Source organism: Mytilus trossulus, unplaced genomic scaffold (assembly GCF_036588685.1).
Source record: "Mytilus trossulus isolate FHL-02 unplaced genomic scaffold, PNRI_Mtr1.1.1.hap1 h1tg000070l__unscaffolded, whole genome shotgun sequence".
Taxonomy (NCBI): domain Eukaryota; kingdom Metazoa; phylum Mollusca; class Bivalvia; order Mytilida; family Mytilidae; genus Mytilus; species Mytilus trossulus.
The window spans coordinates 5356746-5382738 of NW_026963294.1; the positions used below are offsets into that span (position 1 = coordinate 5356746).

General features: G+C 31.4%; 1 protein-coding gene across 1 annotated transcript; it reads right to left on the reverse strand.

Moving 5' to 3' along the window:
* Window positions 1-413: 413 nt before the first annotated feature.
* On the reverse strand, window positions 414-2373 carry LOC134699463 (uncharacterized). Its single transcript, XM_063561054.1, has 2 exons — window positions 1770-2373; window positions 414-1084 (listed from the first exon to the last, which is right to left on the reverse strand). The coding sequence occupies exons 1-2, from the start codon at window positions 2236-2238 to the stop codon at window positions 624-626; spliced, it is 930 nt and encodes a 309-aa protein (XP_063417124.1). The 5' UTR covers window positions 2239-2373; the 3' UTR covers window positions 414-623.
* Window positions 2374-25993: the final 23620 nt, after the last annotated feature.

Here is a 25993-nt window from a genome sequence, read left to right on the forward strand (position 1 = left end):
GTCTTTTGCAAATGTATTTTCAGTGTTTTTTTCTTACAATTTGTTTGAATGAACCTTTCATATCTTTAACCTCTTTTTCTCGTGCTATCAACAGATATAGTCATTGCGCTGTTCAGACAATTATCTTCCACTTATTTGAAAGATCGGTTAAGTATTTTCAACACTGCTTAGAAAATGTTATTTGTAACTGTAGACATAAGCATCATACTGAAATACTGTAAATTCAGAATTGAATCCGTGCATTTATCATTGCGATTTTGTTATTTTAGACTTAAATGCGATTTTAAATTTTACGATTTTGAGAAAAATCCTTTTTATTTCATTAAAAAAAATCAAAATGAGAGTTCAAATTATTGCGTGTTTCCAACTCTGTTGCATGTTTCCAATTTTAAATACCTGCAATAATTAATGTTTGTCAAAGTGCTAGATAGTAATTAAAATGTTTTTTTTTATAAAGTCGCAAAAGTTTGTGGTTTAAATTTTGAATTTTGAATTTTTTCGTCAAAAGGTCAAAGTAAAAATAAAATCAACTAAATAAACCAAACTATTTTATCAAAGGTGTGATATCATACCTTAAAATGAAAATTAATTTAACGAAAAGTCATCAATTTCAGTTCACTTTATTAAAGTTTCCAACCAGAAAATGATGATCTAGACCAACCACTGCTCCATATGTCTCCAATGTCATAACTTTGATCTGGTGCAGTTCGAAGAAAACATGCATCCCCTTGTTTCAAATTAACAATAACTATTGTTGAAGCAACTGGATAAAGGGAACTTGAATAGCTGTCAGCTGTAACAGAACCTACAACGTTACTATTCACTACTAGTTCTGTCGGAACCCTGTGTCCATGATACGAAACTATGGTAAAAGAAAAGACGTAAATACCTTCAGCAGGGATTAAAAATGTTCCGGTATGCTTGTTGTATCCGTTTCCAGAATTAGTAATTTCAGTATCAAATATAATGGTATGATGGTGACCTGGGTCGACTTCGGTTTTTGTTAGGTATGCGTAAAATGCGATCTTCTGTGATGTATCGACAACTGGACTAGTAAGTAACATTCGATCTTGCTTTCTTAATGCTGAAATGTAAAAACATTTAACAATGTTTAAGCATTTTGTTATAAATGAGAATTTTGATTTTCAAAATATAAAATAATCTTATTCATCAAGGTTCTTACAATTCAATAATAAACTAACTCCTACGTTTGTAGACAAATGTTACTAATGGGGTTATCAAATACTGTATGGCAATAAAGAAATTTAAAAAATCATAACTATGTGTTTAAAAAGAGTTGTTAACTAAATTTGAAGGTAATTCCAGAAAAGCGCTGTATGAAACATATATCGCGTTGTTTTCATTTATTACATCACCGATTCGAAACTTCTGTTTGTAAACTTTCAGTCCAAGATGGTATCACAAGACCATACGTTGATAATTCAGAACTGACATGATTTATAACAAAACTATATTGTTTGTTAATAAATTTTGAAATTATTAGAAACTAAGGTTTCAATCCTCAACAAAGTTCTTATATAGATTTGGCTATGTCTTTTTGGTTCTTTTTGGTTGTATAGGCTTTTAGCTGTTTCGCATTTAAAACATATTGATTTTCAAATATTCGGCTTTCCTGATTAACGTAAATCCTGAAAAGCGCCTCGAACGAATAAAATATAAATCTTTATTTTTTATATTTATATAAAACAACATTACTTTTATTTTTCCAAACGACTTTCACACTAATTTCAGAACATAATGTTACTTACCAACTTCAGGATCCTTTCGAAATGTATCTATATCAACCTCTTTCCTATGTGTTTCCTTATTTATTTTATTTTCGAATGTTTTGCCTTGGTTCGGTATAGTTGTCGAATGACCAGTGTCTTTAAAATGTAATTGAATAATTCGTAATTGAGTTTCTAAATGTTGAGTTTTTAACTTTTGTCTCCTTACTTCTTCCTTCATATCTCGCATTTCCGCACGATGTGTTTTAACATTCTCTTTGAAAAACATTAAATCTGAATTCTGTTTTTCCAAAAACTTTACTTTGTTCTTCAAAACTCTAACCTCGGCAACTTCGTTCCTCAATAATATAATCTCGGCATTCTGCGTTTCAACAAATTTCTCCAGCCGTGAAATTCTGTTGGCATTATTAGAACCTGCAGAAGATCTTATTGTACGAATAGAAAATAGCAGAAAAATAACGGTCGTTAACATTCCTACAAAGGAAACCATTGCAATCGAACACTTTGTTTCTTAGAACTGTGAACGTATTGAATGCATTACACGATTAAAATAAAGGTATCAAAAGCAAAATATACTTAAACCACCGTGTCACAAATAAAAGCGACTATCTCTTGTGAGTGCTTATCTTCAATCACACCATAATGCACATTTAATTTAAGGTATATGGCTTGATAACAGTCTAAATAAGTGTCCTTCTTTTTTCAGATAGTTCATGGATTGTACGAGTGCATGTCTGTGCTCGATCAGGATGTTTTATAAGTAGCTACTAGTTGAATCGAAACTGTTAACTATTCCTAAGTTGATCCTTGTTTTATCGCCGTGATCATTTTGTTTAAGGAATAAAACCACTAATTAATTGTCCCATTGCTTTCTATGCTGAATTCCTTGATTTCAAGCTTTCATGGCTCTTTGGTTTTAAGTTCAAATGAAGTGACACTCATTCCATGTCAAAATATTTCCTTCTGGTAACCCATGCTGGAAAAATCATCATACCTTTTAATTGCATATAAGGACGCACTGGCTCCCCGAAGTTCGAAAGTGCTAAAACAGGTACTCAATATCTGAGAATCAGGCAATACTGGCACTCATGTTTCAATTTCATACAACTTTTTTTATTATTTAGTATAATCATTTAACAAAGGTTGTACAATGATCCACAGTCATTCACCTTTCATTTGATACCAAAATTGCCAAAATATTTTGCAAATAAAAAAAGTTACATCTAAGTGTAGGAACTATTTAATTTATAATATGTTCTACTTTCTTGTATGTTCTTTCAGACTGGGTCCGAATTAGTAATTCTTTACCTTAAATCATAAATTAGAGTTCCACTACCTTTAATTTTAGCAATGGTGTTGTTAAATATTTCCAAAAAAACCAGTTGGAAACTTTTTCACTTTTGCTTTCAGGAAATATCTTTTATCTTTAGAACATAGAAGGAAGACCTACTTGTTTACATATATATGATGCCCTCCTTATTTACATGTTTATTTACTTTGTGGCAGGTGTGTTTAAAATCACTTATTTAAGAATGGCGTCTAATGCTCTGTTTTTGTTATGCATGCACAAGTAATTTTACTTCGAACTTTTCATCTGAAAAGGCAAATGACATTGAATGCGGTCCTTAACTATCATGCTAACTAGGTAAGAACTGCTATAAAATGAGGATTACAAAAAGAAGTTTCCTCCGCAAAATGTTACAAACTTATGTGACTGTTCGAAATAACATTTTTTGTAAGTAATGCATTGGAATAAATCTAAATAACTATATATTTTTTTCGAAATTAGTATCGATGAACAATTTTGTTATGTACCTTAACAATATGTAAAGGCTCTTGTCAGATAGTAAGATTAACACGATAAAATATCCTCTTCCCAAATCTTGTTGAATACCTCACCGAGATGCATATGGACTTCCGTTTCCAGTAATGTGCTCCTTTGAAAACCGCTGCTTGAACAGAGATAAAGGGAATATTAATAAAAAGTATTAAAAAAATAATGAGCTCAATGTAAGTGAACCGGACTGATCAAATGTTAAAAACAAGAAATGAATGGAAACAACTGTCCTATTTCTGACATCGTGTTTGCATGTCCAAAGAAAACGAATATTTTCGTGGGTACCAATTTTCGTGGATGAAGGAAAAATCACATGTTAGTGGATATTTGATTTCGTGGTTTTGCCGAGGTCTATATACGTACCTTTAAAAAACTTGTCATTCGTTGAACATTTAATTTCGTGGTTCACCAGTACCAACGAAATCCATGAAAACTGGTACCAAATGAATAGTAAATTTCATGAGGAAGCAAAACGACATCATAATTATATTATAACGACAATTATTGCGATCAAACATTCAAGCGCTAAGAAAACATACACCAAAGAAACACAAAATGGTAACATAGACGTCAACAAAAGATTTTTGAAGTTGATTGTTTATAATTTCTTCAGACAGTACAAATTAGATAAATTACAATATTAATACAAGCGTAAACTGAATGAAAAAAAAACCGTTATACCCTTTATCATCAGTATTGCACAAAAGGGCCAACTTGCAACAAGAATACAATAAAAAATTATAAACCCAATAGCAGGATGTATAATTACCAAGTAGTAAACCAAGTCATATAACCAAATACATATTAAAGCACAAAGGTTTTTAGAAAACTATTTAGTTTATTCAAAATATTTTGTCTCTCAATAATGACGACTTCAGTATGCTTACTAAAGAAATGTATCCTGTTGAACTTACTGAAAATAAAGCTAATACAAACAATGATCTCTGCCCTTTCCTCGATCTTGATATCAATATCACTAACGGAAAGCTTAATACTAAAATTTATGATAGAAGAGTTGATTTTTCATATCCTATCGTTAAATATCCATTTTTAGATGGTGACGTTCCCTTTTCATCATCTTACGGTGTTTATATATGTCAACGTATACAATTCGCCGGTGTATGTAACAATGTTTTAGAGTTTTTAAAGACTTTAAATGATTTATGTACTACTGAAATTCTAACACCAGGGTTTTCGATATCACAAACTAGTCAAAACATTTACTAAATTTTATAATCGGTATAAGGACATCATTTGTGAACATATCTCAACATACAGACTTCTTATACGTTTAGGTATTCACATAATTTTTTTTAAAGAAATGTTCTTTAGAATGCAAAAAAATATCAATATTCACCTCAGAAGCTTATAACCGTTAAATATACTTATTAAGAAGAGATATTGTTACGATATTGTTGTCAGGTCATTAAAGATTTCATATTTTGTGAAGGATTGTGTCTGATATTCATATGATAAAGACATAATCTTTCAATCAGTTTAATTGAAGTCTGGAGCTGGCATGTCATATAACTGCAAGTAGTCTGTTGTTATTTATGTATTGTTGTTGTTTTGTTTATTTTCTTTGGTGTCATCTTCTGACATCAGACTCGGACTTCTCTTGAACTGAATTTTAATGTGCGTATTGTTATGCGTTTACTTTTCTACATTGGCTAGAGGTATAGGGGGAGGGTTGAGATCTCACAAACATGTTTAACCCCGCCAAATTTTGCGCCTGTCCTAAGTCAGGAGCCTCTGGCCTTTGTAAGTCTTGTATAATTTTAATTTTAGTTTCTTGTGTATAATTTTGAAATTAGTATGGCGTTCATTATCACTGAACTAGTATATATTTGTTTAGGGGCCAGCTGAAGGACGCCTCCCGGTGCGGGAATTTCTCGCTCCTTTGAAGACCTGTTGGTGACCTCCTGCTGTTGTTTTTTTCTTTGGTCGGGTTGTTGTATCTTTGACACATTCCCCATTTCCATTCTCAATTTTATTTCCTTATGTAAAAAGTTGTTGATTAAATTTGTGTCTCAACTCAACACATTCATTTTTACATGATATGTTTTGCCTATTCATTTCCTATTCCTCATTGTTGCATTTTGAATTCGTATTGTGGATGCATTAAATACTTAAGACGTTAACCCTCCTTCTGGGTTACATGTCTCGCTCATTTTGAATGACCTGGGTCTTGCGATTGCCTCAATTTTTGTTTCTAACATTCAAATTTTTGTATGAACCCATCTATGAGATCAGAAAATCGGTTAACTTCTGCGACCTATATTTAGTCAGAGTGTATTACTCTTATCTTCTTTTGTCAATCCTTGATACATTTTCATTTAAGTATGCATAGTACACTATACCTGTTCTTATAACGATGACCATATTGATTTGTCAGATTTTTCGTTTAATGCAGAAATAACGACAGAAAACATATATCAATCCAAATAAGTATGTAAACATCCCCAGCTAGAAATGTTTTGTTAAAGTATGAAGGTAATACATTTATAAAAGATACAACAAATCATTTTATAGAATAAAAATGTTTGTGCTAAAGAAAGTCAAAAACCCATTAGCAGGATGTATAAATACCAAATAATGATCAAAAGTCATATGACCAAACGAACAATAATAGCACAAAGTCAAATAAAGAGAAAAGTTTTCAGTTTATCAAAAATTACACAACTATGGCACATAAAATCTATGTTTTAAGACTATCTTATGGTACTTGTGCTAAAAAAAGTAAAAAAAATAATTAATACCTAACTCGATAGAATATTCAAAACAGAAAGCTCTTTGTCAAATTGCAAAATCAAAAGCTTAAACAAATCAATCTATAAGAAAAAAATCTTCGTTTTACTAATTTGGTACAGACATTTCCCTGTGTAGAAAATGATGGATTAGATCTTGTGTCTCAACCCATCAGCGTCAAGTTTTAATCACATGCTTTTCCTAAGTGATTCCTAGTCTCTATTTTAACATTTTGAATTCGTTTTGTAGATGGTGCATTAATACCTGGAATAACTTGTCTCGCTCCTTTTGAATGTTTTAGGGTTTTTTCGATTGCTTGTGTTTGTAACATTGATTTTTCTTCTGAATATTTTTTGGGGATTTGAAAATCGGTAAACTTGTGGCACATTTATTTGGTCAGAATGTAGTCTTCTCAACTCTGTAGATAAGTATAAACACTACTGTTAAAAGACACTATACGGTACTTATTACCATGACTATTTTGATTTGTCAGTGGTTTTGTTTAATGCACAATTGACGACAGGAAAACATAAATCATACCATATCTTGAAGAGTGTAAACATCTTCATGTACACGATACCAGCATAACAAAACAGCTAGGTTCGTCAACGTTATGTATTAGCCAAGAAACCAAAATATTAATAAAAAATTACATGCTTATATTGGTGATTTTGAATCTGTTCAAAGTTTTGATTTTTCTACCCTGTATACTATATTGCCTCACATTCTCATCAAGAAAAAATTCACACGCCTAATTAAATGGGCATTTAAAAAATCAGAATGTGAATATATATGTTCAAACTCTTTTAGGTCATTTTATAGTAGCAATAAACAAAAAAAACTATGTTAATTGGACATGCTTTGATACTATATATGCCCTTGAATATTTACTAGATAACATTTTTGTTCGCTTTGGGGATTCTGTATATCGTCAGATTATCGGAATTCCAATGGGGACTAACTGTGCACCACTTATAGCGGACCTCTTTTTGTATTGTTATCCTGTTGAACTTACTTTAAATAAAGCTAATACTAACGATGGCCACTGCCCTTTCCTCGATCCTGATATCTATATCACTAACGGAAAGCTGAATTCTAAAATGTATGATAAAAGAGATGATTTTTCATTTCCTATCGTTAATTATCCATTTTTAGATGGTGAAGTTCCTTTGTCACCATCTTACGGTGTTTATTTATCTCAACTTGTACGATTCGCTCGTGTATGTAACAATGTTTTAGATTTTAACGAGATAAATTTATGTATTACTGAAAAATTATTACACCAGGGTTTTCGATATCACAAACTAGTCAAAACATTTACTAAATTTTATCATCGGTATAAGGACATCATTCGTAAATATAGCTCAACATGCAGACTTCTTATACGTTTAGGTATTTCACATCCATTTTTTTATGGAAATATTCTTTATAAAGCACAAAGGTGTCAGTATTCACCTCAGAAACTAACAAAACCTTTGAATATACTTATTTAGAAGGGATATAGTTATGATACTGTTGTCAGGTCATTAAAGATTGCATATTTTGACGTTAATATTGATTCACTTGTAGGGTCTTTACATCAGAACTAAACACATTTATTAAAAAAACAGTTGTTGGCATGACACGGGTTATGTTCTTCTCATAATTATATGTTATGATGGTATGATACTAAACCCCTAACGGGAAGGATTGTGCCTGATGTTCATATGATGAAATCATAATCTTTCAGTCAGTTTAATTGAGGTCTGAAGCTGGCACGTCAGTAACCGCAGGTAGTCTGTTGTTATTCATGTATTATTGTCATTTTGTTTATTTTCTTTTGCTACCTCTACTGATATCGGACTCGGATTTCTCTTGAACTGAATTTTACTGTGTGTATTGCTATGCATTTACTTTTCTACATTGTCTAGAGGTATAGGGAGAGGGTTGAGATCTAAAAAAACATGTATAACCCAGCCGCATTTCTGCGCCTGTCCAAAATCAGGACCCTCTGGCCTTTGTTAGTTATGTATGATTTTCAATTTTAGATTCTAGTGTATAATTTGGAGTTTAGTATGACATCCATTATCACTAAACTAGTATGTATATTTGTCTGGGGGCCAGCTGAAGGAATCCTCCGGGTGCCGGAGTTTCTAGCTGCACTTAAGACCTATTGATGACCTTCTGCTGTTGTATGTTCTATGGTTGGGTTGTTATCTCTTTGACACGTTCCCAATTTCCATTCTCTGATTTATATTGTATGCAATGTTAAACAAGTAATTATTCCAGGAATATTTTAGTAACATTTAAAAACAAGTAATACATATGCTTTTATTCATTTTTTACAAATGTCTGAATAAAAGACAATTATTTTTTTCTTCTTCAAATTTAAACAAAATCAAATAATTTGAATCACCGTTAACTCTGAACTAACCCCAGATTTAACATCAGAACTCCATAAAATTGAACTGACCCGCACAGTGTCGCCCACATGCAAATGCGAAGTTGTAACAGCTGCAACGGTTTTCCAGTTCGAATTACTATACATGAAAGGATTAGCTATTACGTTATTATTCCTGTCGATAGAGAAATATGCAATTGTTGAATTGGACAAAATAAAACACGAAATGAGATAAAATCCTTCTTTTTCGATTATGAAGGTGCCATTGTTTCTGAGAGACGACAAATCGTTGATACCATGCGATGTAACAACTGTAGTAAATGGTATAACTTGGTTTGCTGCTACATGTACCGGAGTGCTTGGTTTGCATGCAGCGGTGAACAACGCTACAATTAAAAACATTTTTTTTTAAATATTTGTAAATACTTAAGATATGATAAGGATAGTATAGATATGATGTATCTTATTGACAGTAACGCTTTGTTAAACGCATTTTCTGGGTAACTGTTCACTAGGAAATTTTCGAGTCGTCTTTATTTCGCGCGCGATTTATCAACACAATATAATTTCGTGCCGTTTGCAATTCTAATAAGTTTATCCTTTAAACAAACTCATCATAAACTGTAAACCGACTTTTTTGTTTGCAAATAATGTATTTAGCTTTAAGCCCTTTCTATCCAAATTCGTGGCGATTTAATATCGAGATTTTCAATTCTTACTTGATGTAGGTATTCAATAAAAGATCCAAAATAAATCTCAACAATAAATTGCTAGCAAAAATTAGTTAGTTTACAGTACACCACGCTAAAAAAATGTGTTCGGGATGATCGAAGGTAACTATAAAAGGTAAGCAGATACTGTTCCAAATGTGGCAGCCATCATGTTGCAATTGTCAGAAACAATTCACAACTTTAAAAAAAAAATTGATTTTAACCCCACATTGCAGCCCGAAACTAAGTCAGTTTTGTATGCTAATAGTTTCCCTATATAGGTATTAGAATGGAAATCATATTGCAAATGAGAAAAAGAAAACACAAAAACACAACCCTGAACTATCAGGACATCAAATGATATACTATTTGAATGCAAATACCGTATAGCGGGTTATTTTCGCGGGGTGCAAATTTTCGCTTATTTTCGCGGACAGAACTAAATCGCCAAAATAAATTCCGTCAAGTTAAAGGTGTACATACAAAGGTATTTATAAAAGTTTTTAATCCGCCAAAATAATAACCGCCAAAATATTTCGTATACCTTGTTCAATGAAAATCGCGAAATTTTACACCCGCGAAAATAACCCGCTACACGGTAACTAATTGAGAATTGAAAACACTTTATTAATTAGCTAATAAACATATTACTAAGATTTCTGAAACTTTGATCAACAATAAAATGAACTTGAATGCGACAAATTTTCCTAGTTGTTATCTCATGAAAAAACTTAATTTTTATGAAAGAATTACAGTAATTTGTGGATGATTAATATTTGAATAGACATGTGTTTTATCAAAGATTTTTTTTCTGTTTAAGATGAATAAATAATTCAAATTTCACCTGATCAATTACCAAGTGACGTTTTTTTGCGACTGATTGCTTTAAACCTGAAACTTCTTTTTGCAGTTTCAAGTATCGGGTTTTCATCTCAATAAACTCTTGCCGGGACACTGTTGCAACACTGTTTCCTTTATTGGACCCCGTTGTAACGCCACAACCACACTGTTTTATGGTACTCATATCCGACTGCAACTGAGCCACCTGTGTCTCTAATTTCAGGCGGGTTTGTCTCTCGTTTATATAGAGATCCATCAATATATCAAAATGTTTCTCACTCATTTGGGACGTTGGTGTCGTTGGTAAACGGAACCCATAACAAGTAGTAGAAAACAAAATCAATAAAGCGAAACGCATTATAAAAAAGAAGAAGTGGTATAATTTCCAATAAGCAACTCTTTATAAGACCAAATGAAACAAAAATTAACAGCAAATTACGTTTGATTAGCTGGCACAAACGATGATAAAATTAGACCAGGTTAAAGTTCATCATTATGACATGATTAGATATTTTATAGGGACTTTTTATGAGGTTTATTATGGGATATTTGATAACTATGCATATTTAAGTTTATTTTATATCTTTAAAAGATGTTTAACGAAATCAATACCTTCGGAGTAAAAGTAGTATGACACTTGAACTCAGCGGAAAATAGCAATGATATTGTACATATATGGTAACATTGACTTGAATTGTCGTCAAATACAGTCATAAACTACGTGAACATGTAACAAAAACCAAGATGAATAAAAAAAGAAATGTAGACAAGAAAAGTGTTCTCAACCTCTAAAAGTGCTCTACCCTTCAATGGCACCCGACCCTATACACATCTAGAAATAGATCTGTACACTAAATTTTATGTAAATGACCTATATATGGATGTATTTATACATTAAATTTTCATTAGATATTCACCTCTGTCGTAGAATGTGTTTTTTGGTTTTTGCCGTCTATAAGATGCATTTTGACCGAATGTGACCTTGTACGACGGTAAACAACTTTTTTGAATTTTTGGTCCTCAATGATCTTCAACTTTGTACTTGTTTGGCTTTATATTTATTTTGATCTGAGCGTCACTGATGAGTCTTATGTAGACGAAACACGCGTCTGGCATATTTAATTATATTACTGGTACCTTTGATATACTATATACAATATATATACAGAGCGTAAAGTGCATACTTAAGGTACACATCTGGCCTCGGTCTTTTACCTCATTCCTGAAAATCCATCAGTTTGTGTATTGTTACCTTGTTTTGTCTTTTCTTAATCGATTAACGAGATGTAAACATCAGTAAACTAATAACGTCTTGTTGTTGAACCGTATCAAAACACTATAAAGAAATCTTAAAGTGCAACCACTATTATATTTTTCAAAAGCCAAAATTAAAAATAAAAAAAAGAAATGAAAAAAAGAAAAATCTTTGAATAAAGAATATAACTCATAACAGTTATCGTGGTCATTATTAAGTACACCAGACACGCGTCTCGTTGTCAAAACAATAGAGATATGGTCGAATATTGAAGAACAATCGTTATATTTAAAGGTTTAAAACATAAAACAAAAAGCCAAATCTGAAACAAATAATATAACTCATAACAGTAATCATGTTAGATATTTCGATCACCTGGTACGTCTGTATACATCAGTTAGCGGCGAATATTTGACTTGAAAGATTTTGTCAAAAAACGTTAAACCAGAAAATACAAAAGGGTTGGATATGGAAGGAAAAACTGAAAGACAAGCTAAAAATAATTTATCAAGTATTATAACAAAATATAGTGTGCCTAATCGTTAATTGTGATGTATCGACATATCTCAAATATCATGCTTTATGACGTTTTTGGACTATAGCATATGTTTGTTACCTTATAAACAGATACAAATTATCACGATAACTATATTATAACAGAATTTAATCAACTTTAAAAAAGTACTTGTAATGACACAAACTTGAAGACATAACTCAATGTTTTATTGCAATTTCGATCATCAAGAAAATGTTTGGTTTCTTATCATTACTCTTTTTTCTGTACATTCTTCTATCGACTTGGATGTAGTAGGTGACACATTTCAAAGTTTTTCGAAATCAATTGTCTTGAGATGGCCATCAGAACTAAATCAAATTCTACAGCTAACATCTCGGAAATTGCAAGCCATGAATAAAAACTTTTCAAACCAATTCGCATTGGAAAAGATGAATAGACGAAAAGACCCTTTCTATAACCTTTCGTTGCCAACAAAAGTCTCGATTCCATTATTTGAATTTGAATCTAAATATGTACGTTGCAAGGACAATATGTGGCAACAATGGCAATGGGAGAGAGGCGTTTGAAGATTAGTCCAACTATGTGAGAGCAACCGAAATCTTAAAGCTATTGACACACGAGATTGTCTGGTAGTCCATTCACATCGGATATTGTTCTTACAACGAATGAATTCTTCATTGTCCAGATTTGCTTGATGGTATTTTGAACTTTGGCAATATCCTTCTACATAAATTAGTTCACTCGTAAATACCTACTTATTTTAATGCTCAGTATGTATATATTATTTCTTATATTTATATCAAACCAATTCCAGACTAAAATATTTAATTCCAAACACGTCTTGCAGGATCTCAAGATTGCCAACTGAAAGTCTAAAACTTTGCGCTTGTGCTAGTCCTTGTGTCATACACACAAGCCAAAAGAACTGTTTGAATCACAATAAGAAAATTCATACAGGTCATGTTGTATTTGTCGGACGAATAGCCGGTTTTGTGGTATGTTTTTTGTGTGTTTTTTAATGATTTTTTTCTAAATGTTGGGCAATAAAGCGAATAAGCATTAATGAGATAAAAAGTATGTTTTTCTTATCTATGCAAAATACAAAAACACAGATTCATTTTACAGCTCAATCCAAGTAAATTTAATATGTGAGTAGTTTTTTTTAGGTTAACATTTATTTTAACTAACTGTACTTTACTGAACTTCTTTCCTGATCAGGATTTATCTGATTTATGACCAGAATGAATACTTTTAATGAAAATTAATAAATGACCTATTGCATTTTATCATATGATAATGTCATCAAAAGTTGATTATACGATTTCAAATTTTTCAATTTTATTTGTGTCTATATTTTCAACACATACATTGTTGTACTGTGCTAACAGGATATTGTATATCGGTTTTCTATACTAAAATACACACAAAACGAAGCTACGAATTTGCATGCAAGTGCCCTGTTTAAAGTTTTTTTTAGACTTTTGATAGTTTGGGAAAATGTTTTTTCATTGTTATAAATCAAATATGAGAATTAGATTAAATCGGTGAGTTTGAATTTGAAAGCTACTGTCCCTTTAATCACCGGTTCCCTGTAAAAGAATGATTTTTTTTAGTGTGAAATCAAAATTTAAATTAACTTTAAATAATACACCTTATCTTGGCAAATTTGAAAAAAAAACCTCATTGCTTACTGTGACATACATGTTTGAAATGAAAACTTTCGAATTCAAAGTTAACGTTACTCATCGAAACACATTTTAAAATTGATCGTATTATTTTTTATTCAAATGTCTATTAGGTTTTGTTTCAAAACATTATAGATATGCATAACAAACGAAAATAAAGGCAACAGTAGTATATAAAAGCAACAGTAGTATACCGCTGTTCAAAACTCATAAATCCATGGACAAAAAACGAAATCGGGATAACACACTAAAACTGAGGGAAAAGCATTAAATATAAGAGGAGAACAACGACTGAACACTAAAATGTAACACACACAGAGACGTGTTCAGTGTTCAAAAGGCATATATAATTTGAGAAAAAAACTAATCTGGGTTACAAACCAAATCCAAAAGAAACACATCAACTATAAGATAAAAACAAAGGAACAACAGGAACGTTCATAACAGAGAAACGCACTATCAAATAATATATAACTTATTGACTTTTTTGAAGGTCTATATGGCAGCATCTGATGACACAAATGTGTGTCCTTGAAAATAAAAAAGGTAAAGTAGCTACTTGAAATACTGTGCATCATTGTGATCAAAATTTGAGACTTTCAAAAACTTGATATATTACTATAAAAAGGATAAGGTATATTCCAGAAAAAATGTAATAAACTTTAAAACTGTTCTGTATGTTACATATACAAAGTAAAATAAAAAAAATACTAAAGAAAATTGTAAACGGAAAGTCCCTTATGGAATGGCAAAATCAAATGCTCTTACAAATTAAGCTAATGGGAAACAACTGTCATATTCCTGACTTAGTACAACCATTTGTTGAAAGTGGTGGATTAAACCTGTTTTTAAGTTTGTGGATGTACATGTATTAGAAGTGGGATAAGTTAATTGTTGTTTGTCCGAACGATTCTGAATTTATTTGCCAATTATTTGCGAATAATACGCCTGGTACCGTATATAACTTGTATACATGTCAACCAAATATCAAATGTCAAGGGTGTGTTGAAAACTACTGACCGTCAAACGTGTGACATTCAGCAATGAACAAACCAATACCGTATAGCAAGTTATAAGATATAAACGACTATCGAGTTTTTTTTTATACTTGAATTGAAACCAATAACAATACGACAAACAGTTATCGAAGACAACCACTGACAAAAGGGTTAAAAAAAATTGTGAGAACTTATAACAACATGCTATACATCTTAGAAAATACTTTGTATATATACGATTAGCAAGCAGTTAGACAAAGTATGACTCACTAGATCAGCACTTAGCACAAAATAACCAAACAAAAACAAGTTTCGATTTATGAGTACTTGCTGTTACTAGCATCTGTATACGTTTACTAATACGTAGGTTTTCCATTTCTGAGCATGGTATAAAACTTAGCGAAACAGTCATGGTGTTAATGATTTAGTCATCTATATGGCACAGGCGTTGTTTTGTAATGCGTAGGTACTGATACTTATACAAACTATTTAAATACAATGCTAAAAATATCTCATTTTGGTTTTGTTAAATTAATCATATAAGATCTAAATCTTAACAGATAATTTAAATGTTATTGATTTTGATGTAGGGATCAACATAAAATAGACAACAGTGTAAAAAGAAAAGTCACAAAAATACAGGATAAAATGAAAAGTCACAAAAATAATGAACTCCGAGGAAAATTCAAAAAGGAAAGTTCCTCATCAAATGGCAAAATAAAAATCTCAAACACATCAAACGAATGGACAACAAATGTCGTATTCCTGACTTGGCACAGGTATTTTATATTTCAAGCTTATAAAACATAGTACAATATTTGGGAAAAAGGAGAAAAGAAAAGAAAAAAAAATACATCCCATAATATCCAATCAATAGAAAACCAACTGAACAGGTATTTCAAACACACCAAAAGAATAAACAACAAGAACAAGATCACCATGTAAAATGATATTTCCTTCAACATTTACGTATTTTTTTCCTGGTATATTTTGAGTGCAATTTGAGGTTTATTTTCATACAAAGTTTACCGTCCTTGATTTGTACCAAACTCTTCTTGATTTATACATTATGAATATGTTTTTTAAGCTGAGATGTTTCCATATGTTTTAACATTGATTGAATTGAGAACAGAAATGGGAATGTGTCCAAGAGACAACAAACCGACCAAAGCGTAAAAACCAGCCAAAGACAACCAATGGGTCTTTTATACATCGAGAAAACCGCGCACCCTTAGGCGTGCTTTAGCTGACCCCGAAACAAAGATGTGTACTAGTTCTGTGATCATGGACATTCGGAATATATAAAGAAAATAAAAATATTCAAAAGCATACAAGACTAGCAAAGACCAGAGGCTCCTGACTTGGGACAGGCGAAAACATGCAGAGTAGTTAATATGTTTTTTTTTTAACCCACCCATATTTCTCTAGCCAATGTAGCAAAAACAAACACACAGCAATTAACATAGTAAAACTCAGTTTAAAAGAAGTACGACACAGAACATCCAATTGAGATATCAATCAAAAAATAAAAACATTCCGGCTAAACGATGGATCGATAGGAATGTCAGTTAAATGAATACATAAGTATTAATGGACAAATAGATTTTTCACATGTTATTGTCTGTAAAAAGAAAAATGCTTCTCTTTTTGCCCTTTTTTGGCCCTTTACTTCTAATAGTATGCACATTGTGGTAGAATTTCAGAGAAATTGAAATACTTATACACAACTTATTGGGGTTCGTGTTGTTTATTCTTTAGTTTTCTATGTTGTGTCATGTGTACTATTGTTTGTCTGTTTGTCTTTTTTTTTCATTTTTAGCCATGGCCTTGTCAGTTTGTTTTATATTGATGAGTTTGACTGTCCCTTTGTTATCTTTCGTCCCTCTTTTATTGTCCTGAAACTAGATATATGTATGTTTTGGGCCTCTGTGGGTCCCTAATTCCTAAACTGATGGAATCATAACCCCCAAAATCAATCCCAAACTTCCTTCTGCGGTTATAAACATTGTGTTGAAATTTTATTGATTTTCATTTTCTTATACTAAAGTTATTATCCGGAAACTATTCGTCTTCGGACGACGCTGACAATGACGACGACGTGATTCCAATATACGACCGCAAAAATGGTTGCGGTCGTAAAAAACAAGTGTAATCATAATTACTTTTAGATTACTTTAAGATTACATTCATATGATTACTTGCTGATTACAAATCTTGTATAAATATGAAAATTGTTTTTGATAGACAAGATGAAAATAAGAAACTGTAAAGCTTGAATGAAAAATCATGAAACTAGTATTCACAATGATGGAACCTTGTTTGATGTGATAAATTGTATCATCTATATAACAAATTTGTATAACCAAGTGTTTTATTTTGTTAACAGTTTACTGAAGGAAATTGCCTCTCCAATATGTCGTTGTGAGATTGAGCTCATATGATACAAAAAATATGCCTTGAAAACATTGTTTTCTTTTCCCTTGAATGATAACTTCTGATATTAACTCCAATTTTATATAAGTTTACTCATTTTTGCTTTTTATTTGATTTAATTTAAAGCTCATGGTCACTGTTTTTTATTCTAGTTTTCTTACGAACTGCGTTTTAAATTGATTGGTTATCGTTAGAAAACTGTCCTAAAATTTGGACACATTATTTAAATCGGTCGATGTCCTTGTAGATGTATATGATTAGTTTTTAAACTTTGTTAGTTTAATTATCAGATTAAATTTAGACAACCTCCTCTGATATTTTTATAACAGCGGTTTTGACAATTTAAATTGAATTGCATAATAAATGATTTTTAACACGCACTTGTTTTGTTCCTTGCCATAATACAAATCTAAAAGGACAAACACCTAGCTCTCAGTCAGATTTAATAACCATCTTAGTTATCCTGTATTATTTATTGAACCCATATTATTCCATGTTTTTAAATTCCTGTTGTCATGTGATAAAGAAAGTCGAAGAATACCGAAGGGATATAACTAGAAACCGAACTGACAATGCCATACCATTTCAAACTACAATGTACCAAACACACCATAGAAATCAAGATAGTTTGAGATGATCTTTGATACTCCGGAAAAGTAATATATTTTTTTTTAAATCTATAATACTAAAATTACGAGATCCAATTTGTCAGCCGTCATCACGTAAAAACGACGAATCAAAGAATTCAACTTTATATATAATTTATATATTACAAAGGTGTAGATTGAAAATCACACCACTCCAGGCCCTTTTATTTTCCACGTAATTAATATTGCCAATAATTAAGAAGTTCCGGGTCGAGTCCGATATCGATACCAATAGTATATTCATCTATTACCTATTACCTTATCTGTGCGTTCCGCATTTGACAGGTGCACCACCAAACGGTGTATTCAGGATAATATGCTATATACACGGGTCATAATAACAGGGTTGACACTACTAAATTGTCAAATTGTTACCTATTGTAGTATTTTAATCAGTAAGACTTTATAAGATAACAACAATACGAATACTAAAAAAAGGCGTATAGGTACAGTTTTCAATTTGTTAGCGGGCATGACGTAAAACAGAGAATCAAAGAATTCAACTTTATTTATAACTAACATAGGACAATGCTGTTGATTAAAACAATACTCCATCCCAGGACCTTTTGTTTTCCAAATAATTAATATTACCAATAATTGATAGGTTCCAGTTAGACGGGTTCAAACAGAAAGATTTGAAAGCAGAGAAAACTGTGATAACTATCTTATAATCGGCATGACTTTATCAGATGGCAATACTAATACAAAAATAAGTCTTGCGCAAAGTTATATACTTTAATTCAGTCACAGACCCGCGATATCACGGGTGTGTTCTAGTATATATATAAAAGGGAATGCTAATAGTAAACAAACGACTAATATGGACTCTCCTCTTTTTTTTATTATTTTGTTTTCTTTATGCACACCTTTTAACACCTTATTGAATAGATTGCTAGAACTTTTCTTTATCATCCACATGTTCATACACATTTTTGGATCAAGTATCAAACGTACCGCATATCCTTTTTTCATTTTCAAACGTCATGGAAACATACATTCATTATACCACGAAGCATTGCGAAATTGTTTTGCTAAAGGAGGTCAATTCAAACCCGTATATTCAACAATTTGTTTCAAATTTACGGGACAACAAACTGCTACTCAAAACCGAAACTTTGTATTGCAGAGAATACAGTTACCGAGAAAACAAGGAACAGAACTAAACCATTTAAATAAGAGTTCTGATTTCCTTAGCTTAAGTTTTTTTTAAGGTTATCAGAAATAACGTTATTTAATGTGTGTTTGTCTTTTTTTTTATATATTTTTGATTATATCAGATCAACTATGGAAAATTTTGTATTCAAATAACACGGTCGTTTTTTGACCAGTGTTTACGTAGTTCGTAGTAAACTAAATGTATTCATACTTGTTTTTGTCGCATCTCCTTTCACTGGCAGCATGTGTGAATGTACATCTATGAAAGTACCCAGAAGTGGTTCAGAAAATATGTACATACCTTGACTTGAACATGGTTAAAAGGTTAAAATTTCACCTACATAATTATTTGTTTGACCTACATTGAAATAGATAAAGCTGACATGTAACTGATAGACATGTTTTACAAAATCAGCCAAATTAACGCGGTTAAGGTAAACTTTCATAACTATTGGCTGGGACACTTGTGAAGCAGGATCTGCTTTCTCTTCTGGAGAACATGAGATCCCCTCGAGTTGGTCGTGTTGCTCATGCAGTCATTAGATTTATACATCATTTTTGTATACTGTTGTTTGTCTTTAGATCTTTTTAGTTTGTCGCCATGTCGTTGATAAACTTATTCTCGATTTATGAGCATTAATGTCCTTTGGCATTTTTCGCGTCTTTATCATTTCAAATGGTAAAACATTATGAGAATAAGAATGGTCTTTATCATTTCAAATGGTAAAACATTATGAGAATAAGAATGGTCTTTATTGTCAAACCTATCAAGACAACGTTCTTTTTGCTTGACCAACGCTCCGCTTATGATTTCTTACGTGACACGGTGTGATTTTGGAAGTAGAATATTGAAAGGAGTAGGTCCAGTAAGACCCCTTTTTGGCCCCAAAATATAGCAGTTTTACAAAATTGTTAAAATGAAAACTTTTAGTTATTTATTGGACAGAAGAATGCTTCTGCTACATAAATATGGGCTGTTTTTGACAATATAATGCACAAATATTGGGTAGTAGCACCATTAAGTCATGCTAAATTACTGAAATCTTCACAATTCTATCATTTTAGTTAAATTTTAGACGGTTTCCGTGTGAAACGAAAGTGGCCGCATTCGTGTTCATCCTTAATATTGAAATGTAAGTTTTATTTGATGGTAATACATAACATATATAAAGGTTGAGGATGAACACGGATGCGACCACTTTCATTTTTGACAAAAACCATCTGAAAAGTGACATTTTTCTGCATATTTGGTAGATTTTTCATTTTTTAGCTTGAATCGGATCGGTTTTAATGACTTATTCAGCTAAAATCTTTCACATAAACTAATTGAATCAAATGAAATAGACACTTAAGTGTTTAAAAAGTGGTCAAAATCTTTTGTCAGATGAACCTGAAATTTGAGGCCAAAATCGGTTCTTACCGGACCTACTCCTTTGTAAATAATACTAAAGGATTTATTCTTCTGATGTTTCAGTCTTGTTGAAATCTCGTTCTGAAATTATTTCCAAAATATGTGATTCAAGTGGAAAATATTAATAAATTCAAAAAACATTATAATCAATCTTTACTCTGTGAAAAAATTGTCTACTTACAGTAAGTAGTTTTTGAGTAATCTATTTTTCAAATTTTATTACCAATCGAGTCAGTCTAGATCTTTTTTATCCAAAATTTTGAAAAAATGGGTGAGAGATACAAGAAATTATTTTACCAGAAACCTGTACATCCCATATCCCTCATTTCTTTTCAAATTTCTAAGATATGTGTTTTTTCGATCATTTATAACAAAGAAGTTGAAAAAATATGCATTTGGTTCTTAAAAAAGAGAAAAGTCTCAAATTTACAAAATTGATAGCATGGTAAATTTGACGCAAAAAAGCATCAAAATATGATAAGACTTTCTTATATTAACACCTTCCTATAGTTTTTTCTATTTAAATTTATTCAGATTGGTCCAGTTCATTTTTATTGAAAGTGTGAAAAAAAGTTTAATTGTGGAACTATTATTTTTTTCACGATATTAGCACGAAAATGGGTAAAAATTGATGAAAAATGGGAAAATCGTCAAAATTGGGTACTTTTAACGGGCCGTAGCAGAAAAAGAAGTGCACAATTATGTGATGAAATCAGGTTAAGAAACAAAGTTTAATTCTAGAAATATATGGCTCCTCAGAGGTGTACATCTTTAAGCGACAAATACAAAACAATATACGCAAAATGCCCATTATCTTAACTCTATTTTAATGATATTTTAAAGTTTTAAAGTGAATAAAACATTTTTCCACTTAAATTGACATACTTACTATGCCTTCGTTTTCAATTTAACAGTTTTTAGATTGTTCTTCTATTATTATTATTATCATTAATTATTATTACTGCAACTTTTTCGGGTATCAACTGACACAAATTCACTTCATTCAAATTTTTCCTCGACAAATTAAGTATATAATTCTTTTTATATTTCATTATTGGCTTATCCCCTGGTTTCAAACCAAACTAAGGATTCGTTTTGAGAACAAACAAATCAATTGACAATATTTTACAATGGGTCAAAAGGACAAACGCATTATCAATTAAAAATGACGTATCAACTATTCATTCATGTTACAAAATACGATCGAAACAATGTATGGTATATTTAAGTATTAATCTCAAGGTCTCTTAAATGAAAGAAGCTATTTATACTTAAGTTTGCTTTGATTTAAGTTACGTAAATATTTTGCATGTTGCCTTCACGGTATGATCAATTGATTCGAAGAAAATATATAAAAGAAGAAGATGTGGTATAATTGTCAATGAGTAAACTCTCCACAATAGACCAAATAACAGGGAAATTAGCAACTATATGTCACCGTTCAGCCTTCAAAATGAGCAAATCCCATACCACATAGTCAGCTATAAAAGGCCCCGAAATGACAATTGTAAAACCATTCAACGAGAAAACCAATGGCCTCACTTTTGTACACAAAATGAACAAAAAACAAGTTACTTGCGCAAATTAGGTTCAGATTCACGAACTTTTACTTTCGATAAAAGATAAGATAACGGTCATATAATCAAAATGAGGATAACTGATTTATTGTTCATTACTAGTTGACGATAAGAACTTAATGGGACCACCATCTAATTACCTAATACTTCGATCATTGCCACTATTGTCTCTCATTTCTCCTATGTAAGTATTGGTCAAATGCCAGTTTTTAAGCTGAACAACATTATGCATGTTCTAGCAAACACTCAGAAGATTTATTCTAATTTGTACATCATGATGGTACATTTCCTTTGTGATGATTGGTACGTAGTTCAACCCTATTCCTTGTACAATTAAGATATTTATTGTTCTTTAATTGTAAAGTCGATTTAAATCTATTGTCTTAATACTATATTGAGTCACACGATCTATCTCTATATATATGACTTGTATCTGAATGATCTAGATTCAAACAGGTTTAAATATACACCAGTAGGCGGAAAAGGGTTATATTCGTACGAAGTATATCACATAATAGGTGAATACGTTCATTTCATTTCTTGATAAGTATAGATATAAACTTAAGTCACGTTCACAATCATACATGAAATAAGAATATCCCAATTGTTGTTGGAGAAAAAAGGGACTACACAATTACATGTACACTCACTTGCCATTGCATTTTCATTTTATTTTCGATCTATGATTTTAACTGTCCCTCTGGTGTCTTAAGCCTCTCTTTAATTAATCATTTTGAAGGAAATCTTCTAGTGATGCCTTGCTGTACATTTTTAATGTATAAGATTTCCTGACTTTAAATTAAAAAAAGATATTTTGGCCTCGAGTATCACTGAAAAGACATTTCTTGTCGTAATAAGCATCGTGCGTCTGGTGCAGTTAAATTGAAAACGTTGATATAATTGCTCATTGAAAATGCTGAAAAAAAATTTGAATAAATCAAATTGCAAGTTCTAATCCCAGTCAAAGGACAAAACCGATAACTCTACGAATCATTCACAAGTTTTTTTAATACAGCATTCAGCACATTGAATAAATTTGAAATTTGAAGCTGTCGCTGAATGAGATTGGGAAAGGAAAAGTTTTTATGTCAGAAATTTTAATGACACACGTGGAGGTCTTCAAATGAACAAAACATCTATGCGTCTCCTCCTCATCTACATATGCTAAGATTTGGTAGTTAGTACTGTGATTTTCAATAATTTGCTTTGAAATAAAGCTAATACCTGTTTTTTTTCTCATGTAAGATCTGATTATTTATCGTGACCCATCTAGCTCAATATGCAGGCATGAAGTAGAATGTATACAAATTGGCGTCTTATCACCTGGTTTCAAATTCTGCTAGTAATAAGACCTTCCAAGGAAATTTTTGGAGCCACAATATACTTATCATTTTCAATTTATGAATGCATAACTCGTAACAAACTTAAATGTACATCTGGTGCAAGAAAATTGGTACCGTTAATTTTATTCAACTCTTGACTAAACCAGTTGTTAAGCTATTATTATAAATGCACACATACGTATCAATATATTAAAGTTATTTAAGAAAAGATTGGAACTTGACGTTAACAATTTGACAGTACTTGACCTCAAAAACCCAGGTCAGTGACATTTATGTTACAGATAAGTCTGCATACAAATGTCACTTAAGTAAAAGAATGCAAACACTTTCTGAATAGAAAAAAAATATATATAATCAAAATGCAATTAGTTTTACAGATACAAGAGGGCAAAGTCCAAATTTTTACGTAAGAACAAAAGGTAATATGACCTTACGGTTTATCAGATCTTCTTTAACTTTGCTGTTTGGTTCGTTTAATAACGAATAATGTTTAGATTACACCAAGAACAAAATCAAAAGCACAGTACTTAATTAGGGTTCATGGATTAGCATAGTCAATTCCACCACATTCTTTATACTTTCACATTGACAATCATATTGCATCTCCTAATTATTATATTCAACCGAAACAGTGTTGTGGTCATATACAGTTATATACTACGTGAACATGTAACAAAAATCCAAGATGAATAAAAATTAAAATGTAGACAAGATAACTAAAACGTGCTCGACCCTCGAATGGTATCCTGACCCTGATCTGTAAAGTAAGTTTTATGTAAATAAATACTTTGTTTCCATTTCAATTTTCATCTTTTGAGGGATTCTACTTAACATGAGATATTGGTCAAATAAACCACTCAAACGATATATCTCTTTAATTAGAAAATGGTTCAGCCTGGTGCGTATATAATGCATGTCCAGTGATATTTTTTTTAGAGGAAAATATTTTGAATTGAATAAAAGAAACCAATGATAAGCTTTTGAAACAGAGACCGGGAGTAAACTTGATTTGAAAATAAATACTTTGGTGCATCTCTAGCTTCTTTTTTTGTTTTATTTATTTTCATTTTTTTCCTGATTTTATTACATAATTGAATCTTTCAAAATTACGCCAACATAGTTTCGTAAAACTGATAACGTCGATATTAATTTCCCATCTCTGATCTGTTATTCTACCCGATGGTTGCAATTTGACCAAATGTAAATGTGCACGACCGTTAATACATACAAAGCATAAAATGCAAACACTATGTACACCCCTGGTTGGCTCCTTTTTGGAATTCCTGCAATTCTACTTGGAATTCCTTTAGTTTTTGTTTTGTTATCTTGTTTTGTTGTTTCGTAATCGATTTACGAGATGTAAACATCAGTAAACTGTTGTCGTCTTATACACCAATAAAGACAATGGCAGAATCATGAATTACAACCACTATACTTAAAGGCTAAAAACATAAAAAAGAAAGCCAAATATTAGATAAATGATATAACTCTTAAAAGTTATATTTGTTATCAGTTATTTCTTTTTGTTTGGGCGTCACTGATGAGTCTTATGTAGACGAAGCGCGCGTCTAGCGTTCTAAATTCTGGTTCCTTTGATAACTTTTGTCATTCTGAAAATTAAGTACGCCAGACATGCATACAGGTCTGTTTAAATCAGTTGGTAGCGGTGAACGTTTGAATTGAAGGATCTTTGAAAAAAAAACCGTTGAAACAGAAAATACAAAAGGATCGGATATTGAAAGACAAGCTTAAAATAATTTATCAAGTATTCTAGCAAAATATATATAGTGTACCTACTCGTTAATTGTGATGTATCGACATATCTCAAATATAATTCTGACGTTTTTGTAGCATACGTTTGTAACGTGACGTTTGTTAACATATAAAGAAATACAAATTATCACGATAACTATATTATAGTGATGGTGTTCGTGTTGCCTAGTCTTAAGTTTTCTATTTTGTGTATTCTGTAATATTATTTGTCTGTTTGTCTTTTTATTTTTAGCCATGGCGTTGTCAGTTCATTTTCTATCTTTGAGTTAGACTCTACCTCTGGTTTCTTTCGTCCTTCTTGTATATCATAATTTAATCAACTTTAAAAAAGTACTTCTAACGACACAAACTTGAAGACAGAACTCAATATTTAACTTGAAATGTTGATCATGAATAACTGTTTGGTTTCTCATCATTACCCTCACTCCTGTCCATTCGATTTTCGACGTGGATGTAGTAGGTGACACATTTCAATGATTTTCAAAATCTATTGTCTTGAAATACCAATCAGAAGCATAACATATTCTGTAGCTAAAATCTCGGAAATTGCAAGTCACATAATTATAAGAACTTATCAAACCAGTTCGCATTGGAAAAAATGTACAGAAGGAAAGACCCTTTCTATAACTTTTCTTTGCCAACAAAAGTCTCGATTCCACTGAATCTGAATCTAAATATGTACGTTGCAGGTCCAGCATATGGCAACTATGACAATGGGAGAGGACGTTTTAAGATAAGTCCAACTATGTGAGAACAACAGAAGTCTCAATTGTATTGACACACGAGATTGTCTGCTAGTCCATTCACATCGGATATTGTTCTTACAATGAATGAATTCTTCATTGTTCAGATTTGCTTGATGGAATTTTGAACTTGGGCAATATCCTTCTACATAAATTAGTTCACTCGTAAATTATTACTTATTGTAATGCCCAG